The sequence below is a fragment of the Morone saxatilis genome, unplaced genomic scaffold, assembly GCF_004916995.1.
Source record: "Morone saxatilis isolate NCDOM2014 unplaced genomic scaffold, NCSU_SB_2.0 Contig24, whole genome shotgun sequence".
NCBI classification, from domain to species: Eukaryota; Metazoa; Chordata; class Actinopteri; family Moronidae; genus Morone; species Morone saxatilis.
Window position 1 is genome coordinate 13,749,367 of NW_023339807.1, and position 25,106 is coordinate 13,774,472.

At 40.7% G+C, this 25,106-nt stretch overlaps 3 protein-coding genes across 9 annotated transcripts in view; 2 read left to right on the top strand and 1 right to left on the bottom strand.

Annotated features, from left to right (window-relative positions):
• The window catches only part of nbeal2 (neurobeachin-like 2), a 35,096-nt gene extending 28,993 nt beyond the window's left edge, over positions 1 to 6,103 (top strand). For all 3 annotated transcript variants that reach the window (XM_035672308.1, XM_035672309.1, XM_035672310.1), the window contains 13 exons: positions 88 to 197; positions 308 to 425; positions 579 to 676; positions 773 to 886; positions 1,007 to 1,093; positions 1,213 to 1,322; positions 1,773 to 1,945; positions 2,037 to 2,131; positions 2,240 to 2,356; positions 4,151 to 4,312; positions 4,424 to 4,572; positions 4,668 to 4,803; positions 5,014 to 6,103. In XM_035672308.1, the coding sequence (XP_035528201.1) occupies positions 88 to 197; positions 308 to 425; positions 579 to 676; positions 773 to 886; positions 1,007 to 1,093; positions 1,213 to 1,322; positions 1,773 to 1,945; positions 2,037 to 2,131; positions 2,240 to 2,356; positions 4,151 to 4,312; positions 4,424 to 4,572; positions 4,668 to 4,803; positions 5,014 to 5,121 (1,577 nt within the window). In that variant the 3' untranslated portion in view covers positions 5,122 to 6,103. The remainder of the gene's footprint in view (positions 1 to 87; positions 198 to 307; positions 426 to 578; positions 677 to 772; positions 887 to 1,006; positions 1,094 to 1,212; positions 1,323 to 1,772; positions 1,946 to 2,036; positions 2,132 to 2,239; positions 2,357 to 4,150; positions 4,313 to 4,423; positions 4,573 to 4,667; positions 4,804 to 5,013) is intronic.
• Positions 6,104 to 10,831: 4,728 nt separating this feature from the next.
• nradd (neurotrophin receptor associated death domain) lies at positions 10,832 to 20,271 on the top strand. The gene is made up of 6 exons (XM_035673172.1): positions 10,832 to 11,343; positions 15,354 to 15,486; positions 15,658 to 16,011; positions 17,471 to 17,696; positions 17,826 to 17,968; positions 18,485 to 20,271. The coding sequence occupies exons 1-6, from the start codon at positions 11,305 to 11,307 to the stop codon at positions 18,796 to 18,798; spliced, it is 1,209 nt and encodes a 402-aa protein (XP_035529065.1). The 5' UTR covers positions 10,832 to 11,304; the 3' UTR covers positions 18,799 to 20,271.
• A 1,618-nt stretch (positions 20,272 to 21,889) lies between these two features.
• setd2 (SET domain containing 2, histone lysine methyltransferase) overlaps positions 21,890 to 25,106 on the bottom strand; it is a 20,921-nt gene continuing 17,704 nt past the window's right edge. For all 5 annotated transcript variants that reach the window (XM_035671733.1, XM_035671734.1, XM_035671731.1 and 2 more), the window contains 3 exons: positions 24,604 to 24,678; positions 24,325 to 24,426; positions 21,890 to 23,686 (listed from right to left, as the gene is read on the bottom strand). In XM_035671733.1, the coding sequence (XP_035527626.1) occupies positions 23,525 to 23,686; positions 24,325 to 24,426; positions 24,604 to 24,678 (339 nt within the window). In that variant the 3' untranslated portion in view covers positions 21,890 to 23,524. The remainder of the gene's footprint in view (positions 23,687 to 24,324; positions 24,427 to 24,603; positions 24,679 to 25,106) is intronic.

Here is a 25,106-nt window from a genome sequence, read left to right on the forward strand (position 1 = left end):
CCTGTGTTGTCACATGTAAAGGTAATATACAAATTATATTAAAATATGTGTTTGAAAGTGCTAATCACTGCTGCACGATATCTGTAGGCTTCGATCTGGGACATTTGCAGATATCTCAGGACCCAGTGACAGATGTTTTGCTGCCTCGCTGGGCCACATCGAGAGAAGACTTCATCAGGAAACACAGGAAAGCCCTGGTAAGTCTACACGAACCACCAGAGTCTTAAAACGTAGACAGCCAGTTGTGCATTTGTTTTCTAACATACTGTATTAAGACAACTACTACAACTTGTATCTTAAACTCTAGGAATGTGAGCATGTGTCCAGTCACCTTCATGAGTGGATTGACCTGATCTTTGGTTACAAGCAGAGAGGTGAAGAGGCAGTAAATGCCCTCAACGTCTTCTACTACTGCACTTATGAGGGTAAGGAAAAAGTAAATATTCTGTCGTACTAGTGATGGACGGAACCGGCTGATCTTCAGCACCTCATTTCCCATATTACTCAGCGTTTATGCATGAACAGTGTTTTTCTGTGTTCTTGTATGAAACTCACTCTTGCTTCCTGTTATTCTGCAGGTGCAGTAGATCTGGATGCAATTGCCAATGAGACAGAGCGTAAGGCTTTGGAAGGCATCATCAGCAACTTTGGACAGACCCCCTGTCAGCTCCTTAAGGTACAAATCCCAGACTAATTCACAGTTACTCTTAAAGCCTTGATTATCAACACAATGCTTTTAAGTTCTGTTTATCATGCACCTATCTTCAACCAGGAGCCCCATCCTCCTCGTATGTCAGCTGAGAACGCAACAAGGCGGCAGGCCCGCCTGGACACTATGCCCCTGAATATCTTTGAGCAGCTCAAAAAACTTCGGCCATTTGTGGAGGTTGGTTCTAAAATACAAATTCTAAAAGTACTGTCATGGTCTCATTATTTTCTTAAACAAATAACTCGTATTGTATTTGTGTGTATGTATGTATTTACCTGTGTTTGTGTGTGCCTTTAGGTGGTAAGTGATGGACTTCCTCTGGTCCAGGCAGTGGTACCAAAGAACCAGAATCGCTCCTTCATCATCCAGGGCTCAGATATACTGGTAAGGTTTAGTTGGACACTTTCACATATAAAAACAGCAATAACACAATTCGATAATAATGATTAGATTTTAATTAGTTGAAGTGTAGTATTTTGTATTATGACATTTTTTCTCTATAGGTAACTGTAAGTTCAAATGGGTTGATCGGGACACACAGCTGGCTGCCGTACGACAAAAACATTGCCAACTACTTCACCTTCACTAAGGACCCCACCATGACTAATCCCAAGTGAGTTCCCTCAGAAAACATACGCCCATGTGAAGTCTTTAGTTTACGCAATCATGCAACATCCCCGTGCTTTTCTTTTTTCTGAGAAATAACTATAAAAAGCCACCATCATTAGCTCACTCCAAAGATGCATAAAATTGTCCTCACAGTTGGATGGAAGCAAAACATCTGTCTATCCTTCTTTGTGAAGCTTCAAAGTCTGTTTAATTAATTAAAATTTGGTTTAATGGATCTTTTTTTCAACTGACCTTAAACTTGGAGCATGTAAACACAAAATAAATCAGGATGAGAACCATTTGAACACTTGGTCTCACGCAGGTTGTAATTTGCAGATGTCATGACAGTTTTTATGCGCTGATTATAAATCTCCTCCACATTTAGGCCACAGCTCACTCTCACTACTTGTTTTAAACTTGCTTTGATCTTTCCAACCCTTGCTTTGTGATGCAGAACACAGCGTTTCTTGAGCGGCCCTTTCTCTCCCGGGGTGGAGATCAGTGCTCAAGTGCTGGTGGTGTCCAACGATGGCCGTCTGCTGTTCAGTGGGGGACACTGGGACTGCAGTCTCCGTGTCACCCAACTGGGGAAGGGCAAGCTGGTGGGCAGGATCTGCCGGCACATTGGTAAGCCGATTTTGTTGTATGTCTAACTTTTTTATATATATATTTGTTTTAGTGTTACCTATTTATTTGTATTTTTGTTTGTTCCACAAAGACGTTGTTACTTGCTTGGCTTTGGATCTTTGTGGCATCTACCTCATCTCTGGTTCAAGGGACACATCCTGTATAGTGTGGCAGGTTCTACAGCAGGTAAACATTTTTACATCTCTCTATCTATATTTTAGGCTCAGTCACATGCTTGTACCCACATGTATGATCATTCGCTGCCATCAAAGTTATGGATTATTTGCCCTTCAGGGTGGCTTCTCCAGCAGTCTGTCTCCTCGGCCGGTGCAGGTTCTCTGTGGACATGACCAGGAGGTCACCTGTGTGGCCATCAGCACTGAACTGGACATGGCTGTCTCAGGGTCAAAGGTCAGAGATATCACTCTCTATGAACAGTTATATATATATGATACAACACACACAAAGGTTGAAGAATAGTGAAAAATGTCATCACAGTTTCCCAGAATCCAAAGTGATGTCAATAAATAGATGTTTTTTTATAGTCCACAACCCAAAGATACTCAGTTTACATTAATGTAAAGTGAGGAGCGGAACATTTGTGCTAGTATTAATCAATTTCTTACTTTTTATTTATAAAAAACAAATATGGGAGCAAAAAAACAAAAAAACAAATATGAGGTCATGGGGTATTCAAGTCAAGGAAAAAGTACCTCATATAAAAACTAAATATTGCACATAATAACATTATGAGAGATCTAAATAAACATGCAATTTTCCCACTGTTTTTCAAAGAGACTGGCAGTGGGGCATTTTTTCTGAAACCAATGTTTTGTACAGGCCTTTTTACTTGCTGCCAGCAAGAGCTTTAGGAGGTAGGTATCATCCCTACTTACTTTACCCCTTAAGGGTTATGTCCCAGGGTTTTTGAAATGATTGTTGCCACTTCCTACCAAACATTCTGAATGGAAGGAAGACCAGAAGAGATGAGCAAGATCAACCATGATTTCTCCACATTGCCTCCAGTTTGTTTAGGCTTCTGTTTCGGGGGTGATAAAAAAGTGAATTAAGTTTTTCCAACAGAAGTCTCTCCAAAGTCCAGGAGCTGGGGCAGGACGACTGTGGTTCCCAGGCATTCAACCACATGTCTTCAGTTATTTCAATTTCCAAATCTTTTTTCCATTGCTGTTTCACATAGCCTGTGTCCTTACTGAGTGATGCCATGGTATAACTTGCTTACAAGACCTTTATTGCTTCCCGATCTATAAATGTATGAATAACAATTGGTGGCTATTCTGAATTGGAACATTTTACCTTTTTATAAAAATAATCCAGAAGCAGTACAACTATTTATCAATAATTTAAAAAGTATAGAGTGGTTGTAGAGTAATGATAGAAAGTATTTGATTAATGAACTAATCATTTTCACTCTATAATAATGATAGAAAGCTATCATGTTAGAATACTTGTTTAATGTTCTGTGTCATACTGCTCAAGCTCCGTTGGTTTGCGTAGGTGTGAAAAATGCAGTTCAGATTAAATAACCACAATATTTTTTTTAAATACTGCTTGGATGTTCTCTAAAAAAACTATGATGTGGTTCATTAGAAGTGAGAATGTAATCTGAACCAGCTACAGGAAACAACACACACACTTTTTATAGGTATTCAATTCAATTCAATTTCATTTGTATAGCGCCAATTCATAACAGAAGACTGGAGGACAGAACACTTTTCAAATAGAGCAGGTCTACACCGAACTCCTTTTAACAGAGAGAGAGAGAGAGATATGTTGCCATCTTCTTGCCGAGAGTTCTTTATACCTGGAAGTCGTAATGTAACAAAATTAACCCCAGCCAAACCACAGTGTTATCTGAGCTATTTTTTTCATGTTGTCCTAACTGGTATTAAAATTAGAGAAACTACATAAAACAGCTCTAGTTTTAGGGGCTTTACATTGATCTACTTCGACTCTCTTTGTTGCCAAAAGTTTCTGCATGACACATTGCCAAAACTCCAATAAACTAGCTACTTGAGAGTCCATGTGTCTTTGGTTTAAGAACCCTGGTTTGCATTGTGGTAATGCAACTAAAACAACACACACAAAAATGCACAAAAAGTAGAGAAAGGTTTACATCAGAGAATAAAAAAGTGTAGGTGTGATTGGATCTTTACTGACTCTCACTTGCTGTTCACTGTGCATCAGGATGGGACGGTGATAGTGCACACTGTCCGACGAGGCCAGTTCCTGAGAACGCTGCGACCTCCCAGTGATAGCTGTGTACCTGCACAAATCTCTGAGCTCCAGGTGGGCATGGAGGGCCACATTGTGGTACAGACCTCGCTGGAGGAGCGCTCTAATAGAAAGGTACATTAACGCATACAGTACTGTGTAAATATAAACAGAGGCAGAAACACATGCTCAACAAAGTTTCTCAGCCTGCTTATGTCACTATCAAAATTCTGCTCATTCCTACAGGGCAAGTACTCCATTCATGTTTACTCAGTAAATGGCGGTCTGCTGTCCTCTGTTACCATGGAGGAGCAGGTGACTGCTCTTCACCTGGTGTCTGAATACATCATCTCGGGGACCATGCAGGGCAGCCTCCACATACAGGATTTATGCAGGTAAACATATTGAGAGCATAATTTGCTGCCTGTATTCAAAACTTTAAATGTCTAAATGTTTGGTTCTTCCTTTCTAACTTTTCTCTGTTTGACAGTCTGGACGCTCTGGTAACACCGCTGGCCTTGAAGGTTCCTGTGAGGAGTGTGTCTGTCACCAAGGAGTGCAGCCACATCCTGGTGGGACTAGAGGACGGGAAGTTAATTGTGGTTGGAGCAGGAAAGCCAGAGGAGGTGAGAAGCAGGACATCAAGTGTTTGTGAGATGCGGGAGTGGGGTGGTGCATGTTTGTATGTGTGAGTGTGTGAGGAGGAGGTGGGGGTAATCATATGCTAAGTACTTGTTGAAAACCCGTTTTTTCAAATGATAATTGAGCGTCTTTAGTCTAACATCTCTGTTTTAGCCCTCAAGGGAAGATTAACACGTTTACCCTCCTGTTCTCAGGTTCGCTCAGGACAATTCCCCCGTCGCCTGTGGGGCTCCACACGCCGCATCTCTCAGGTGTCGTCAGGTGAAACTGAATACAATCCCACTGAGAATGCTGGCAAATAAGATGAGCAATGGTGGAGAAATGCTGGGATACCTGCACAGCCAAGATGCTCGTCAGACTCAACAAGGCCTTCCTTCCTTTACATGCTGGGAAACTTTTCTCCTCAGCCACTGATCTCTCTGAGAGAGCAACTATACACTGTGCACTTTTTTTAATTCTTGAATGATTTGATATTTTATTACGTTTTTGATTTACAGTTGTGTACCATTTTTAATCAGCATCATTCCAAAGAGTGGCCTTGTTTTGTGGAAGGAGAAGAGCTCAGTGTTTGAGGTTGTGAACTGCTGTTGAACTATATAGTTGGTGAGTCATATTTCAGGGATGTGACTCATGCTGATGCACATACAGCCTCAAACACAGAGAGAAGTAACGCTGTGAACTCCACAGACTCCATGTTAATGGCTTCTTTATCGTCAGAGGAACAGCTGTGATCCCTGTGCTGTTGAATGTCCCAAAGCCATTGTTTGGCAATGGCACCTTCTTAAAACTCCTGGAAACTTGAAAACTACTGTAGATGTTGCTCGAGATTTCCATATTGCAATACTAGTCATTACCACAAGAGGGTTGACTGTGTAAAGAAAGACATGGGGTAACTGATCACTAGTAAACCAATGCTGTGTTGTGATCTTTAGCGGCCGTCATCAGGATAATCCTTGCACCAGATGTGCACCACAATACCACAGTATGTAATCTAATCAATCTTTAGGCTCTAAGCAATGTAAAACTGTTACAGTTAAAGCAATAACTGCTTTAATGGTCAAGTATGTGAAATACATTCACTTTTTTATCATGATCGTGGAGCTTGGATGCAAGGAAACTCAAGAGGAGAGCCTTCTGATGCCTTACACACAATGGAGTAAAGGCCTTTACAAATGTGTCTGTACTAGTTCTGTTTATCACATGACTGTATCCCTGTTTTATTTGATCTAAAAAGTGCCTTTTTTTAGCTTGTGTCTTGAGCCATGTATAAACACTGAATAACAATTATCTGTTTCTGTTTAAAATCACTATATTTAAGATTTTATCCCTGCTGATCAGATTTGAGCACACCTTACCACTCCCACTATGACTCAGATTTCAGATAAGTTGTTAATGAAATCTGTTGGCTAGATGCACATACTTGCCTGTACTGGTATTGTGCTGTTTATGAAGCACTGAAAACATCTGATGACTCTCTGAAACGCGTAAGCAGAAAGTCTGTGAGTGAGCTTCAGAGGAATTCACTTCCTGCCAGCTTCTTTTACTGTGGTTGGAACAAAGTAGTTGTTATGCAGTGTCATGATGGGAGAGACGAAGGGAACTATTTGGGCGAATGCAATACCCATAACATGGCGCACACATAAAGAAAATTCACCTATTCTTTGTAAGTGATGCTCAGAATAACGTTAAGTGTAAGTAAGTATAAAAGAAACTATCTTTAAAATGTTTACTTATCAGTTCATCTGGTTTCCACCCTGGAAATACACACAATCAGTGCAGCCTGAATGCACTGTCTAAAACACATTTTATTCAAATTATACAACTGTAAGATGAGCTAAGTGTGTGTCTAATATAAAGGAGTGTTTGCATACCGGTAAGTAGCTGTTCACATTTGATAATCTAGTTTGCTATTATGCATACTGATATCGATTCATGTAACACCACTCTGTTTTGCTCTTAGTGTTATGGATGTAATGTTTCACCTAGTTAATCATGCAGAAACGCTCAGAGCCTTCAGTTTAATCAAAAGGAAGGCTTCCTTTTAGAATTGGGTCTATACAATCACAGAAAGTAGGTTTAAGTCATACTGTGTATAATGGGATGTTACTTGTTGTTCAGATGTCCTGATTTAGATTTAAAGTAACACAAAAAGCCTTAAATGAAGGTCAGCACTGCCTTGAATTTGGACTTGATCCATTTTTCTTTAACCACTATTATTTAGCCTTTGTATTGTTCTTGGAAGATGTTGAAAATACACTTTTTAAAAATCAAGCAGCCTGTGCTTCGTGTAACTTAAACATGACAATGGGAATTGTGGTCGTCTGTTTTCTCTCTCCGCTCCATAATTTGTATCTGTAGTCTTAAAGCTCTTCTCTTGATATTGTCCTAATATGGCCAATAATTGTGACTGCACACTTATATTCAGGAATTCTCTCTTCTGTGAACCACAGCCCATATCCTAAAAATGATCGCCCATTACTGAAAAGTGAGCTCTGATTCTTGTGTGTGAACCACAGCAGGAAGGAAACTGATCCGCAACGTAGATCATCCAACTCCTCTACTGTAATCCCAGCCTTTGCATGCGTCTGTGATGTTAGCCCTATTAGAGTTGAAAAGGTCACAGTGAGCAATGGCACATTTACTTGAAGAAGAGACTTTGATCTCCCGGTGGGCCGAACATCCTGTCAGCCTCCCCATAAACACCTCCGGGGGTACAATTGAGAGGGGTGGGGAGGGGTGAGGTGGGTGATAAAAACAGACCTGTAGACCCCCAGTCAAATACAAACCACAGCATAGTGAATAAGGGAAGTGGAGAAGGAGGGTGAAGAGGGATGCAGTCACTCTGATGTGGTCCCATTGACAATGGTGGGAGGGGTTGACACCTCGCTCTCATTTATTGGCAGTATCTCCCTCTGACCTCTCCAGACCTGAGGGCAGGCTGAGGGGATGGATGTCGTGAAGTGCTGCAATTTTGGTGTTGTTTAAGTTGTTCCTGCCAAGAACCGCAACAACCCTCAAACAGGCTTCCATCAAGTACCTCAGCCCTCCCCCTCTTCCCACTCCTCCCCCTCTCCCCCTTCTGGTTAATTTCTCCTTGGGCCTGTGGACAAAACCATGTTTTTCTTTTTTTATAGCTGCCTTATCGTTCCCACTCATGTATGACAAGTGGAACTCGGCCCTCAGATAAAGGAGTCGGTGCCCCTACAGCAAGTAAAGAATAAAGAAGGGACAGAAAATGTTTATTTGTCTGATTGCTGATAAACTTGGGTTTATTTGGCTATTTATTTAATGCTTGCTCCAATGCACTGCAAAAATCTCCATCTTTGCAAATAGTTTTTGTCCTAAAAGTATTTTTTTCTTTAAACAAGTGAAGTAAGTGCACCAGTACAACAAGATTAGAACAACCTGTGTTACCCTGATAGCTCAACTGGGGGAACTGGCGACCTATGTACAGCTGGGTGCTTGCTGCAACTTGTGGCCCTTTGCTGTGTGTAATCTCCTCTCTATCTCTCTCTCTGTCTCTCCTTTCCTGCCACTTTTCAGCTGTCACTATCAATTAAAGGTAATAAAAGCCCCAAAATATATTTTTTAAAGAGTACAACAACCAACAGAAAGCTACTTACAAATGGCACTTGATTATAAAAACAAGTTGGTTTGTCTTAGAAATGTGGGAAATTAATAAAGAAAGAAAGAAAAATACTAAAACATTAAATGATCTCACATCACATCAAAGTTATTTTTTGTTATTTTTATTTTAAGAAAAGAAGGACTTTTGTGTCACAACACTGAACAAGAATCCTTTGGTATGATGGAGATTTTTGCAATGTAAATGACATTTAAGCCGTGCATACTCATCTTTAGTAAAGCATTAACTGATACAATCAGAAATTTAGAAGGGTTTTTTTTCTGTATGGATGAGAGAAAACTCATGTGACTGAAATATAGCTTGAAGTTTTATCAGAGCAGGAACATCCCCTCTGTCTCCCCTCATCCCTCAGCAGGCTTTGAAGTGCAAGTAGTATTGTGTCTGAGAGATCTCTCCATTTGTTTTCCTCTGAAGTCTCCAGGCCCCCCTGCGATGCATTCACTAGAATTTACAAGGTGTGTAATTTACCCTACGTTGGTTTTCTAATCTTTTGAATTGCTGAGATCAAACATGCACTTCTTCTTAAGAGCATCTTGTTTGATTCACATGCCCTCTTTTGTTTCTGATAACAACTGATCACAGCTCTATGTAAGTATCTCTGTAGGGTTGTAAAGTGGTGTCATATAACAGACCTCCATTAAAGGTTTTATCCTGGGTTTAAAAAAAAAATCACTACTGATTATGATAAATGTTGTGGGAACAAAGTAAAAGTATTAGTGAAATGGCCCATTTCAGAATAATTGATACAAAATTGTTGTATCAATTATTGATGCATTAATGTACTAATTTTAACTACTTTATATAATGCATAGTTGAATCTGTAATACTACATCATAACTGATTTTGTTGATTTGTATTGTGTGTTAATAATCTGAATTTAATTTAGTGGAGTGAATAGTGCAATATTTACATCCAAAATGTCGTGGAGTACAAATATAAAGTAAGAAATGGAATTACTCAAGTAAAGCACACGTACCTCAAAATTGTTCTTGAGTACAACACTTCAGTAAATGTACTTAGTCACTGCCAGCAACCATTGTATGATATTACTGTGTAGTATTAAATAAATAGAAAAATAAGAAACATAATCTTAAATAAATAGAGACAAATTAAACTATGTCACTGTGAGAAGAACATTTTTATAGTACAAGGCTGAGTTTTATACATTTATTGGATTATATTACAATTTCATGGTTCTTTTATATATTTTGCAGTGGTGAAATACCACAGTGAAAAAAAACTCAATCACAAGTAAACACATTTCTACTTAAGTATCAGAATCAGAATCAGAAATACTTTATTGATCCCTGGAGGGAAATTGCCTTTTACAGTTGCTCAAGTTGCAAAACAAGACCTTATAAGAAATAGAAATAATAATAAGAATGTTAAAATATGTGAATTAAATTACAATATATAACAACAATATAGAAAATAGAAAATAATAGCGTAATGTGTAAAGAGTATAATGTGTACATTATATTACAGTATAACAATATATTAAAAATAGTAATAAGACCTATGTAGTACAGTGTAAAATAATAATATAAGTATAATGAATGAATGCTAATGACTAAATACTGACAATGCTTGAGAACTGGATCCTAAATAGGTGTTAGAACATTATACAGTATAATTGCAGTATTAATGACAAAGTAAAACCAGAACGTTAACCAGAGTATTGCACATTTCAGGGTTTAATGTCTGACACTCTGAGGGAGGAGTTGAAGAGTTTGATGGCCACAGGCAGGAATGACTTCCTGTGGGTGCTTAAGTATTATGAGCAAAATGTACTTAAAGTATACTGCAGTATAACGGGCAGTGTGAGTGGTATACAGTACATTCTGAGTTAACATTACTGATGCATTCATTTTGTTAATTTGGTAGTTGTGTTTTAACTATTTTATAGACTGGTAGGCAATTTAATCTGACTATAGTGGCCAAGTAATGTAGTGTATTGAAAATAAGAATACCATCAAATGTCTATTTTAAGTAAATGTACTTAGTTATATTCCACCACTGCTTTTGTGTCTGTATTTATTGATGCACTTTTTAATCTCATAATAGAATTTATTCTTTCATTAATTAAAGACTTTGGGTCTCCATATATCACTGCTTGGTAGTATTTTCATACAGTAAATCTGCAGTCCACGACATCACATTGTGTTTTCTTAAACACTTCTTTGTTGATTCCTGCAGGTGTGAGAGTGTATCAATCACATGACAACAGAATCACACACACACACACACACACACACACATACACACATTGACAATGACCGACTTGACTGCGGCTCTTCGCCTTCCATTACATTCCTGTTCCCAGCACCGCGTCGCAGGGATGCAGCCAATCAGGAAGCCAGTGTGAAAGCTGAGGAGATGGGAGGAGAAAAGGCCCAGGAGAGCTTGCAGGAGCTTTTTCCTGCCTCATCTGTTGCAAAGCTGCAGGAGAGGTGGCAGCCCGTGCATCCTGCCAGCCGAAACAGAAGAAACTTTGTGTAAACGTACACAGTATCAGCAGGGAACACACTGAGAGAAGGAAATGCGTCTGCCGCGCTGTTACTGGGAGAACCTACGGATTACACAGCCTGCATTGTAAAGCCGCTTTCTCATGCGTAAAAACCCCATCTGATTACAGGACTACACCGAACCGAACTTCCCCGTCTGCAAAAAAAAAAACAGCACGTTGCTCTTTTTTTTAGTGTCACATTTACATTTCGAGAACTTGAAAGTTTTGATGCCACTTTTTGTGCGATTGTTGAGGGCTGAAAAAAAAGTTGTGTGTCAGAGATTTTGAGGCGCACCAATCCGTCCGCTCGAAGGATTTTTGGAGACTGAAGACATGAGACTGTTTGTCATCTGCGCGCTCCTGCTGTTAAAAGTAAGCAACAGTTCATTACTGCTTTACTAACACAATAACACACATTTCAACACAACTCAAGCGCCTGTATGGTGTGCTCCTTTTCTGATTCCACACTCCGATCAGCAGTAGCATCATAATAGTAGCTTTTTGTAAACTCAAACCAAGTTCAGTTTAACACCATTGTTCCCAAAGGAAATCTGTTTTACACCACAGAGCCATATTTCATTAAGGCTGTGTCACATGTCCCCTGTTGGTGAATAATTATGTTAGTTGTCGTGCTGTATGGCAAATAGTGGAAAGAGTGAGGGGAGACTTCTGATTACATCTCATCCGGTATTTTATGTAAGGTTTCTAAGTGAAGGCAAACCACTCCTCAGTTCTCTATAAATACTTGCTTGTTCCTCAAAAGACACATCTTGGACCGTGGCCTACCCTACTGTACAGGCTGTTGTAGACTTCTATGGTCATTAAACATCCTGGAAACTTCACAGTAGCTCACTATTTACCCAGATTATGCAGCTACACGGTGATGAATGATGTATTTTATGAACAAATGATAGTTTCAGTGGTGTTTGATAGCATGTTATTAAGCCAGGATCTGTGTGAAAAGAAGGCCACTGCCTCCACAGTTGCAGACAATAATTTGACACTCATCTACCTCAAAAAGCCCATGGGGCTTGTAGTCCTGCCTGGACACGCTCTTCAGAGTCAAAGCACTTTTGTTAGATCAAAGTGTTTAGATAAAACTTCAGCTCTTAAAAAGATCTGTATCTCATCCTTAATATGAGGGTAAACTAATCAAAAGGGTTTCTTTTTGAGCTCTGAGATGCAGTTTCTCTTCTGCTTTGCAAACACACTGACTTTGCACTGACTGGAGTTTCTTTAGGCCGCTGAAAAGTGAATATTTGTGCTGTCAAATGATTATGTTATCACTCCCTGGGATTTAATGCAGTATGTGAGCACACTCGCTTACTTGTTATGTTCTACTGGTAACTTGCTCTCTAAGGCTCATATTGCCTGTAGTTTTCCGTACTTTGATATATTTGTTTCAGCTCCTGGTAAAAATGTGGCCCTAGATTTCAGTGTTGCTGGGTCTGGATATCCGGAGCAAAGCAATTATCATCATTTTCTCCCAGTTTGTGGTGTGTGTGTGTGTGTGTGTGTGTGCATGAGTTGGGAGGAGGTGGGGGTGGTTTAGTTTGTTACCACAGTCATTTGAATTTCCATAGAGTAGTTAAGCAGATTTTGTTTTTTTTTTTTGGGGGGGGGCAGACCTCATGATTATTTAGAAAATTTGAACCACTTCTCAGTTCTTTGGTAAGAGTTAAAAAAACAGCAGATTAATAGTTAACAGATCACTTTGTGCTGTCTTCTTTGATTTAGGATCGTATTTTTGGGTGAACTTGATGCTGGAAAAAAAAGAGAAACCCATGTCCTTTAATTTGTCCCTTACGCTCCCTGTATACTAATGACAGTAATCAGTGAAGATGGGATGTGCAACAACTTTCCCTCAGCTCAGGCTGTCTCTGCTGAAAGACCTCTGTCTGTTGCTGTAACACAGCCAGAATGTAAAGGCTCATGGGTCAATTTCTTCACAGGGAGAGAGAGAGAGGGCATCCTTTTGTGTGTTTATTTTCACACAGATTAGATTAACTGTGGAAACTCCAGCCGATGTGCTTCAAAAGTAGTCTCACTTCAAAAGGACACAGAAAATGTTTCAGGCACGGAGAGGGCTGAAATGAAGTGTGTGTTTGTGTGTGTGTTATCCGCGATGACTGAGTGACTCCGGCAACCGTGGAGTTGAGAGCCCCATTGAAAGCTGTGCTCCTCGGTGGTCCGTCTGTTCTCACTGGGGAATCCCTTCAGATTGCAACTTCTTACCTAAATGGAAAAAGCAACTGCAGCCCCCTTCAGACTCTCTGCCCCCAAAGCAACAGATAAGCCTGCATGCACACCAAATTTATCTTCTGGATGAAAATTGGATATGATGCCAAAGTATGATTGTTAAGGTTAAGGTTTTGGTTTCACAGTGATCGATAATAGTTTAAATAATTAAATAGAACAGAGTTAAATAAATGTTTATATGGTAAAACAAGTTGATTTATGTGCCACTAAAGTAAAATAGCTTATATAATAAAAGCTAATAATAAAAATCTAATAGTTTGACTTTGTAAACAATCATTGCAAGCTGTGCTCTCTTTATTCTTCAGCCACACACCTTAAAACTGTTCATTTTATTACCATACACACTCGTTACGAGTGGTGGATTAATTGTCTAATTTTTTTAATCAGTGTAACCATGATTGATTCCTTACAGTATTAAGTGTAATAAATGCCAATAAACATTAAGTGGTGTCCATATATAGTATTATTTCGAACTGTGTATACAGTAGATAATGATTTACTCATTCCTCTACTGAGTAGAACACTGTTCCCACTCGTCTCCAGTGGGGCAGGGACTAAATATTTTATTGTACGCTAGGCACCAGTGGGTAAAGTGCCAAGCCTTTGGCAGTTCCTGCTCTGAACCGCGTTGGCCCTGCAGGCCGACTTACAGAGCTAGACCAGCCTAGACCCACACCACGCACTGTAGAAATCCAAGCTGGAGGTAAAAATTAAACAGAGCCACTGTCACCAAATATTTACCAGTATAGATTGAAGGTTAAGAGGTTAGTTTGTGTTAGTAGAGGAGCTCCATCTGTCACACGGAGAGGACCAACCAGAAGAAGCCTTTGTACTACAAGTTATTATGGTCCAGGCTTGGTCACAGTCTGCCAACTCCAAACATCCTACTGGTTCCTGCCTGCTGGACTCTACCACCCCAGCACCCTAATACCTCTGATCTGGGTTCTGTGGCCGGTGCTCAGATATCATCAGGCTCCACTGTAAGCACCGCAGTAAAACAGGCCGTTGTTTTTGGAACGAGGTGAACCCCGTTTCAAAGCTATTATGCCTGTAGTATCAGCATGGAACATTTCAGTGTTTTGTGACTGGGGGCATAGCTTGGTGTGTCTATAGTGTGTGTGTTTCTGGTGGGCTTGTCGAAAGGCTCTACAGGTTCACACACGTTGCCTGTGTTTCTTGGCAGACTTCAGAGACAAAGAGAGACATCAGTGGGTTGTTTAGCTGTTACTTTTCCCCTTTGCAGGAGGTTAGTTGTTAGACATCTGTTTGCTCTTGTCAGCCCCCAGGCGGAGCAGGCCAATCTACCTTAAATGTGTGCATGTTTAGAATGCCATTGTTCAGAGCCTAGAGAAGGGGAGTTAGTGAAATACTGACCTCCATAGACACACCTGCGGGGCTTGGCAACTTCAAAGGCCCCCTCTCTCACCCAAACAGACACTTGGATGCTGGGCAGCCTTGGTTAACTGACACCCTTGCCTGGGGCTGGAACCGTCTCCTTTATATACCTCCTCCCCCCCTTTTTTTGATGTCAAGAGATACACACACTGTATTCACACACAGATACACATTGTCATTCACACTGATTTGGATTTGGAAAGAGTGGGAGGGCGGAAGCTCTTTTTTACATCTTACTACCTCCTTTTCTCAGTGTTTTTCTTCACCCCTTTATGTCTTATTCTTTCCACTGGTCTAAAGCCATCTGATTAAAGCCAGCCAGTCCCGTCAAGCACCAACCCTGCTGCACAAGCCGTTAGGAATGTCCGATCTGTCCCTCATGTCATAACTCAAGTCGGGCTCTCCATTACCCACTTGTAGATAAGGACTCACTTAAAAGGCAAAAACTGAGGTAGATAAAACGATAAAAAGGCCATTTTGAGTTCACCCCGTTCCCTGCTACTTTAATTGCACAAGGGCGGGATGTGTGGGTGATTTCCTTCCCGCCTGTGGTGTAAGGCAGAACACTCGGACAAAGAAAATGCAACTACTCACGTTAAACATGCACCCTGTAACTGTTGACCCTGTGTCAAAATAAAGACGGTTGATTCAAAAATAGCCTGCATGGATAGTTTTTTTAGTTACACAGTGGTGGTATTTTTTCTAACTATGTCATCTATTTACTGTAGGTTACTCTTGGAGATGCCTGTGCCAGTGGCAAGTTCACTGAATCAGGGCAGTGTTGCAGTCTGTGTCCCGCCGGCTTTGGAGTGGAGGTAGAGTGTGGGAAAGAGGATACCAAGTGCACACCATGCCCACAGGGTGAGCAATTATAATCTAATGTTACTCTAGCAATGTAGAATATGTTTTACCTGCCTTATCATTATCTCTGTCGTCTTTTCAAGAAGCAGGAAGATTTGAAACTGTGTCTTCTCATTGCCACTGATATTTGTGAGAGAAACACTGCTTGACACTTTGCAATCTGTTTCCCAGGAACATTTTCCTCATCCGAAGGCCTCAGCCATTGCCTTCCGTGCGCTAAGTGCCCACTGAGTGTCCCCATGTGGGCCTCTTGCTCCGCCACTCAGGACACACAATGTGAATGTGACAGCGGCTTCTTCTTCTTGAGCGACCATGGCCTGTGTGCGTCTTGCTCCAAGTGCAGTCGTGGCCAGGGTGTTATCCGGGAGTGTGGCCCACAGGGAAACAGACTGTGCCAGATGTGTGGCCCAGGAACATTTTCTGAGGAGCTGGTTAGCACCAAACCCTGCCAGACCTGCACCCAGTGCTCTGACAGTGAAGTGGAGATCCGAGCTTGCATGCCCAACTCTGACACACTCTGCATGGGTGAGTTGTATGGACTAATTAGACTAAGAAATTACATTTGATTTTTAAAGGGCTAGTCTGGTGATATTCTATAATTGCCTTTTTGTCAACAAATCCCATGAAAAGACAAAAAAGATGTGTTATTAGTTTAGCCAAAGCCTGCTATGTATGTCTTTGCCTCCATAGACCTTCATTGTTCAAGAACACCATTGTTCTGGGTGCCATGGTCCTGCATTATGATGAATGAGCACTGTTGCTAACTTTTAATCAGTCCCACAGTCATGCTCCTGCTGCTCTAAATTCTTCCTAACGCACCAAATCTGCAGCTGAAAATAGTCTCCCAACAAATACACTATTTGTAATGTCATAAAAACAACAGTCTCTGCTGTATTTTGCCTTTAAAAAGAATATGCTATATATATATTTGTGACCTGTTTTACATCTTCAGTAGGAACAAGTGAGCTTGGGGCTGAGTGCCACAGAGTAAGGAAGTTGGAAAGTATTTAAAGACGGAGTAATGCTTTGTTCATTTTGGTCTTTCAATGCTGGGGTCTTCAACGTTTTTCAAGCTAAGGACCCCGTAGCTAAGGAAAGAGCAAAGACCCCCACCTACATGTATTGTATTAAATTGATGTTGGATTCATGTTAGTGTGTATTTTCAGACATAATTAAATTTGTTTTTAAAAACAAAAAAAAAACACTTTCAAACGATGATCAAACAATAATAATTAATAATATAATAATAATTTTGCAACCCCCCCCTTAAGTAACCCTCGAGCAGTCCTCAGAGTTTTAATAGGGTTTGCTGACAATAAGAAAAATATAGAATAGTGCCAGCTTTATCCCTTAAAGATCTAATGCAGGGGAAGCCAGCAATCGTAAAAGATAAAAGAATGAGATAAAGGGAGGGGGACAGGGAGTGGGAGAGTCTGTGAAAATACAAGGACATGTGGTCAACACCTGCATCCACACCTCATCTGAACACTCTGTAACACTCTGAGCTGGGAAACACAAGTAATGAAAAAAGGGCCCACTGAAGTGCTGTAATCCAATTGGTATGAGCTTGACAGGTCTTTAGGTTAACTGCCCCGAAGAACTCGAAGGCCGAGACCCTGACAGCTAGTCTGCTTGCTCCCAAATGGCTTCATGCGCTCTCCAGGAGTAAGGTCATCTGTACACACTCTGGTTCCATATGTCATGACCCATTGACCCCAGAGAGGTCAGCACAGTACCTTGTAGTGTTTGATCCTAAAATAGGCTGACCGCAGGAGGGAGAACGAGGCTGGAAACAGGGGCAATGAAAGGTTTCAAAACCCCAGGGGACCGGGATGACTGAGGCTATCATTACACCAGGCGTACAGGCTTCTGTGGAATTATTCCTTGCCCTAATTTGGGCAGCCCAAATGTGTTTCTGATGTGCATATGTGCAGATGCAATGACACTGCCCCTGACATGTCTCTCCCTTTCTCAATCTTAATAGATAAGAAGCTGCACATTCTGTCTCGTCCTGCTCTGGATTTGCCCGGTGGGACCCGAGATGTTCCTCGCTTGCCAGGTGTCGAGACGGTGACAGGGAAAGGGCACGCCACTCCTGCCCCTGGAACGCTTTCCCCACAGGATGATGGTGGCAGCAATAACATTCTGGCCTACGTGTCTGTTCTTGCTGCTGTGGTGCTGGGTCTGCTTGTTTATGTGGCTTATAAATGGTGAGTTTTCACTAGGGATGGGTCCTAGTCCTTAAATGGATGTAATAATCATTATAAGATTGGCCCTGGGATGAAAAATATCTCACTGTGGGTAGCTTAACTGACATTGTTTTTCTCTGCTCTTCTCAGCTGGAGATCATGTAAACAGAAGAGGGCTCTCTCTAAAGCCCGTGCAGCTGAGTTGGGAACATCTCCAGAAGGAGAAAAGCTCCAAAGTGACAGCGGCGTTTTCCTGGACTCCCACAGCATACAGGACAACCAGCCCAGCAAAGGTGTGGTAGACACAGGGTCTTTGAAACTAAACTAAATTAAAGTTTTTGAGGCTTCAGAAGACATTTTAACAAGGTTACTAAAATATCTTGAACTTTATTATTAGATTATTGAAGAAAAAGCACAGAAAATCACGTCTAATCACAAAGGCAAGAATTTCGACTAATACTTATCACGTTACCTCACTACTTTTAATACTTAATGGCTACTTGTATGTTTCATAATTGATTTTAAAGTCCTTGTGTGAACAAAAGGACAAGAACAACACAGGGCACCTTTAAGTTCCCAATGTTCCTCCCAAGAATAGTGATGAGGAGGCTTTCTTATTTCACGCTTGTAAGATGTTGAACTTAGTATTTCTAAAAAGAAGAAGAATTATCATCAGAACATTAATTAATGATTAATTAGTCGTATGCATCAATCATATAAATACTATAATTATTGAAATATCCTATTAGTGTGGTTTTTTTTGGTAGATCTAGCCAAACGGTAAGCTAATTTTGTTCACGTTTCCACAGGTACGAAGAGGGACAGCAAGCAGGACAATCGTCTGTACATCAACCTACCCCCCCACAGGCAGGAAGAGGTAGAGCGCCTCCTGCAGGAGGGAGGGGGCAGGGGGTGGAGGCAGCTGGGGGCAGCGCTGGGCTATGAGCCTGAACAGCTGGACTTGTTTGGGCGTGGAGAGGCCCCCGCTCACACGCTCCTCTCTAACTGGGCCCAGAAAGAAGGCTCCACTCTGGGACTGCTGTGTTCTGCACTGGCTCGCATCGAGAGGCCTGACGTGGTAACAGTTCTTAACTGCCCCACGCAGGGCGTTTCTGTGGTCTGACAACTCCCCGAACACGTATGACACTAACAGACTTAAAAGAAGAACTTGAAATGACAAAAGAGGCACTCTAAAATCAACACCTCTGTCATTGTTGGAGGCTACCACTGATGGTTCTGTTTGCTTTGTTGGGACACTTATTATTCAGTTTTTACTAACAAAAGAGACCAAAAAATTTTCTTGTAACACTTTCCTCTACCCCAGTTTATGTCACCATTTCATTTAATGTGGATCCAACTGCATGAAAAAGTATCCTGCAATGTGTCTGTTCAAGCAAATCACCAGTTATCAGGGGAAATTAACTGAATATACAGTATGTCGCACCGCCACTACTGATGGAACAATTTATTTCAATTATGGTTAAGCCTCAATGCCTTGCTCAATGGACACTGCAGAAACATGGTCAGATTGGATTAGACCTACAATAACCTCCACATACGCTATAAGTACATATTCAACATTGTTTACATGTACACAAATTCTGGTTACTGTGACTATTCGGTTAGGAGCAGGTAACAGAATAATGTGTTTACACGTGTTGCATGTATTTGCTCATTCTAAAACCACTGTTTACATGTTATTTGAACAGTAATCAGATTTTCCCATGCTCCCTCTTAAAAACCTCAGCCTCCCACGTGCTATTGTAAACAAATGGACGGCTTAGATCATCAGATTTCTAGTCTGGCTAGTTTCATGAATCACAACTGCAGCAACCACTTTGGTATTGCAGTTAATTTTTTGCCAACAACCATGCTTCAAACAGGATACGACTTTCCCTATTTGGATCATTTCCGTTCACATGGTCTTGCCTAAAAAGAGAAAACTCCACCCAATTAAGAGTTTACACGGCCAATTGATCAGATTTCTCCAGTAGAAATCCAGTAGAGGTCAAGGGTCTTCTTAACCATGCCAATGATGCTTGTAGTTGGTATTTTCTTTATAAGAACACTTTATCAAATGTGTAGATGGGAACTACTCACTAGATGGTTTTTAAAATGTGTTGCCTTGTTCTGTTGGTTTTTTTCTTATTGTTTTTCTGCTGCAGTCTCTGAGTAGCCTTGGTATTTATTTACACTGAGGTTATATTATGCACCAGTGATGTTTCAAATCTCATCAGAAGACACACAAAAATGAAGCATTATGTGAAATCTAAAAACACCTTTCTTAGCTCTTCCCAATAATCATTTATGATTGTAAATATCTTAAATATTGCTTCGTTTTGATAAGTCATGGCTTACAGCGAGATCTTATTAACTGTGAAGAATGAAGAAAAAGGAATAGAAATGAATCTTTTCCCTCTATATTCATAACACACAGCTACATCTTTGTCACCTTGATTTCTCATATTAGACACAGAAAGTTTAAATCCAAAGACACCATTAACATCAATACATGTGTCCAAGTTGCCATCTTGCTTTTGTATTTATTTCATCACCATTTCAAGTCTATAACTAAATAAAATCTATGAGAACCATGGACATCTGCAGTGTGCTAGTTACGTATATGTGATGGCCTCAGATGGTTTGATATTTTTTTAACGCCAGCCATGTATGGTTTTGTGTATATATTTCCTAATGGTATGCCTCAATGTGTTTTTGTAAGAGTTTATCATTTAATAAATAACTTTGATAAGTCAGTGCTTTTTTGTTGTAACAGAAGGACTATAAAAGTACTCTAAAAACTAAATCTGCACAGTAAGTATAGCGTCTTAGAGTTGGCCTAGATGATATTTTGATATTTAATGCTGTAGATCAGTGATTCTCAAATGGGGGGGGGGCGCAGTTGCTTGTGGTGTGTGAGATTTTGGAGTAGTGCAATAAAATGAATTAAAATGGTAAGTAATGCATAACATTTGAATAACCAGTTGAAATAGTTCACTTAAACTATGAATGGTGAACTTGCTTGAGATAAATGGTGGAATAGCTAAAAGTAATGGATGGTAAATGGTTAAAATAGCAGCTAAAGGAGCAGCTTGAGGGCTATGCAGTTGAAGTATCCAGGATAATTGGTTGAAATTTAAATGGCGGTGGTATGAAGAGGTATTTGAGTTCATCTGATAGGGCGGAAAGAGTACAAATAACAAAAAGATTCAACATGCCTCAGTAATTTGATAAATATAGTTCTATTTTTGGGTGTCTTTGTGTCATATCTCCCTTAGGCCCTAAACAATTAGCAGCTTAGCATTAAATCTGCCATTGCTTATGTAGTTTGTATATTTTGTTATATGCCTCTGTGTATATTTTCCGTCAAATGGCAAGTAGCCTTTCCAGCTTCCTTGGAAATCTGAAAATGACTGAACTGGACCACAACCACACTCCTATAGATATGTCTGTCACAGTAAAGTATAAAAACCACTTGATGGATTACACAGTAAGGAAGTTTGGACATATTTGGAATATACTACGCCTTATCAAGGGATTTAGCGTATAAGAACATTTCCTATCCAAAACCCTGAGGGAAATCAGTTAAGAGGTATTTAATAATTTGAGGGTGAAATGAAAATAATAGCTTCATCCAAAATATTCTGGAGGAAAGTTTCCTCTTTCTCTCTGAGGCACAATCTCCTGCTCCCCCTCTGCTCTGAAATCTGTTAATGATCTCTTTGCATTCAGTTCTAAGTGGGAGCAGGCATCTTGCATGGCCTAGGGCAGTGTTACATGCCGTCACACACTCCAGACTGAACTGCTTAACTGCGGTCTGGAGCACACAGGCATGGGGGTGCGGAATGCACGCACACTGGGAGGACTGGGAGGGGGGTTGGGATAGAGGAGAGAGGGGGAAGCACAAATATGGAGACTACACTTCACTTCATGGGTCTCCATGTTGGGAGCACATTGAACATCTCTAATGAAGGCAGACGATCACTTTGATTCCCTTTACTGGGGACAAACATCTGGTTCGACAATGTGCACGTTACATAGTGGTATTCGTGCCATGTGCATTCCGTATTAGAGGAGGGAGCCAATCTAAAATGGGATTGGGTGTGCACTCAGCAGTTAATCATGTAGCAGCATGTAAATTTGCTTGGATATGCTGGAGTCTATTTAACTAACACCCAAGTGAACTCAATTCAACTGCACAGTATGCAAATGGATACCATTTTACAAAAAAAGTTTATTATCTTTTAAAATGTTTTTACACTTGGTATGACAATGTGCTTACACAATACTTACAGTAGAGTAGGTGTAACTTTTTACATAGAAAAATAATAACAAAAACAAAAACAAAAAACACATGAAAATCTCCCCCACCACTGAAATAAAATAGAGGGCTGTGAGTCAGCGGGCTCCTAAGTTTGACAGACTGATGTGGGAACTGCATCAGGAGGGCTGAGCTGGTGAGGATGGGCGGGCTCACTGTGCTCCCTGACCCTGCTCTCCTGCATACAGCTTTGGTAATTTTACAAGTTATTTACACTTTCAATCATGAAATTTTTACTTTTACAAAGTGTCTGCTTATTTAAACATTCCCAAAACTATTATTCAATATATTCACATATAAAGCAATGTACATATGTTGGAACTTTGTTTAATGCAATTTAATAGGCTGCAACAAACTATGCTAGAGAAACTACCTTGACAACCGTAAAAAATTTGAAAATTAATAAGTAACAGTTTGTGGAGCAAGGCAAGTCTAAGTGTCTCTAACGTCTCACTAGGACATATAAATGATAAAAAGAACCAGAACACACAAGATGTTTAGAAACTGTTAAAAATGCAATGCTACAACCTTCATTTTCAGTATTATTCCTGTAAGAAGAGAAAACAGGGCAGAACAAGTTGTGGGAGGGGTTAGACAGGAAATGGGGCAAAAAAAAGATACACAGCTAAACAGCACATCAAACAGCATTCAAACCCTGCTCCCGTTATTATACATAAATTGATAAAAGACATGGAAATATTGATCACTAACCCCACTGTCAACCTGCTGGTTATTGGCTGATCCCTAAGTGTATGTTAAGTAAAAGCTCATCCCGGTGAGGGCATATTACTTGAACCAGGAGACATGGAAAATGTAGGAATTTCCATAAGGATACCACGCTGACCTCAGCCTACATCATGCATTCATAAAACAACAGAGGCTCCAAAGTCTTGTGGTTAAGAAGGCAGGGTTTGAGGAGTGGAAGCTTGGACCTCCACAGCCCAGTTAAAAGCAGCACCAGATACAGAGTCAGTGGCAGGGGGTTGAAGCGTGCACAAGAAAAAGGAAGTGTGGGAGGGGGGGACTGGACTGTTCTGTCATTGATCCATTTTTAACAGTGGAAAGTAACAAAGAGCCTTTGATATTCATACCAAAAGTTGATTCTGTTGAGTAATCCTCATTCAGGGATAGAAGACTTTAAAAAGCGTAATTGAGGTGATCATCTTGGGAACATTTAAGAGCCACAAATGGAAAAAAAATGCTTAAAATCAAACAGTCAGTGAAAACATTAGTCTCTGTGGCACCCCTCAGTGGCATTCTTTGAGAACACTGCACCCGCTGCACCAGGAGTGTCGGATCGTTCGGCAGGACCCAAGTCTCCGACAGTCTCTGGGATGGGACTCCTCCGCGATCCACTGGGCCTGGAGAGCTTCTTGGGCAGCAGTGCAATTCTGAGTCATAAATATGCATAAGAAACTACTTCACAATTCGGACTGGCCAGTACATACATGAAGGAGTGAACGTGAAGGCAAATCTGTGCTTCTCCTGTGTCAGCGCAGAGCAAGTGCAACATCTGAGGCCTCCGAGCCTAGTACACTTCTGTGTCCTCCTTGGGCCTGTACACAGAGCCAAATCTTTGCATGTATTTCTTGATGTACTCCTTGGTCTTGTGCTTCACATTCTCGTTACACTCAAGGTCCTCAGGATTGGTGCAAGCTTTCAACTCCTTGTTCATGACTCCGTGAGTTAGCTAGAAGAATGGGCAGACGAAAAAGTTAGACATGTTTCTTGTCACCAGACTAAAGTCAATTATGTAATTACAATGTATATCTAAGTTGTGGTAGAGTGGTTGGATGGTTAATTCTCTTTTAGTGACTTTGCCTTTTATAATTTAAGACATTAAAACGCAATCTCTAAATTGGTAAAGCCCAACTCGTCTTTCTGTTTACTGTGCCCCATGTCCTCACAGTCCTGGTATGTCCAAGTGGCACTGAGTGCAAACCACTCCCTACATACACAATCCATGGACCCACCAGGAACCATGGAAAAACAGAATGCAGACCTTTGAAGAAACGCTGGTTGAAAAGAGCTTTTAGAAAGGAATGGGTAAAACAAAAGAGAGGGAGATAATAGTTTACATGTACAATGTGTTCTTAGTCTCTTCCAGAGGCACAATGCAAAAACATTTGGCTGGAGAAGGGAATCGTGGGAGCTCAACTATTTAGTTCTGGTTTGAGGGAAACTTTGAAAACTTTTCCTTTTAAGTCAAAAGCTGACCAATGCTTTCATTGTGCTCTGACCACACAGAGGCCAGAGAAAGGCTCAAAGATTCTCAGCATTAACAAAAGTTCAAACTGCACGCATAAGCATCTTATTGTTTAATGTTACCTTTCTAGCCAGGTGTTTGAAGTCTTCTGTGTTGCTGATGCGTCCAAGTTTGCAGTCTGGCTTCCGATAAGGATTTAGACATTGCACTATGAACTGGGACATCTGAGTAACACACACACACACACAAGCACATAAAAGAAAGAAAAAACAAAGTAAAACTTTTATGCATGGCTAAAAGGCATTTATCTCCTTGTAGATCAAGGTGTAGAAGTTTGAAAAAATTAAACATCTGGAGTTAAACGACATTGCTGCAAACATTGTTTACAGACACTGGCTCACCTCTTTGCGAAATGTCTCTTTACTCTTTTTCGCTAGCTCACTGGAAGTGTCTGCTTCAGCCGTCTTTGTGGAGAACTGTAACAACATAATAAAAGAGATGGATGATGTGATTAAAATACTTGTTTGCAAATATAATTTCTTTCATATTAAACCCTTGGCTTTGCATGTGTAATTTGTCACAAACTAACTCCCTTCCCATTGTCAGACGTTTTCTGAGCTATAATGGAAGACAGCATTTGCTACCATTAAAATCACCAGTTAGGCCCCACCTGTGCTTCAGCTCAATCAAACATGGCAACTGGCTGCAAAACAGTAGCTATCAAGGTCAGTGGGCCATCAAACAGCAACTGCTCACCAGCTACTCGACAGAGCAGGGATATCCTGCCAGGATGCTGCCTCTCCGGCCCCAGCCTTCAACAACAAAGGCAAGCAAGCAACAGCTGACTGCCTATACCCACAACAAAGTGGTCAAGATCAAAAGTGAGCACAAAGGGTTCACACAC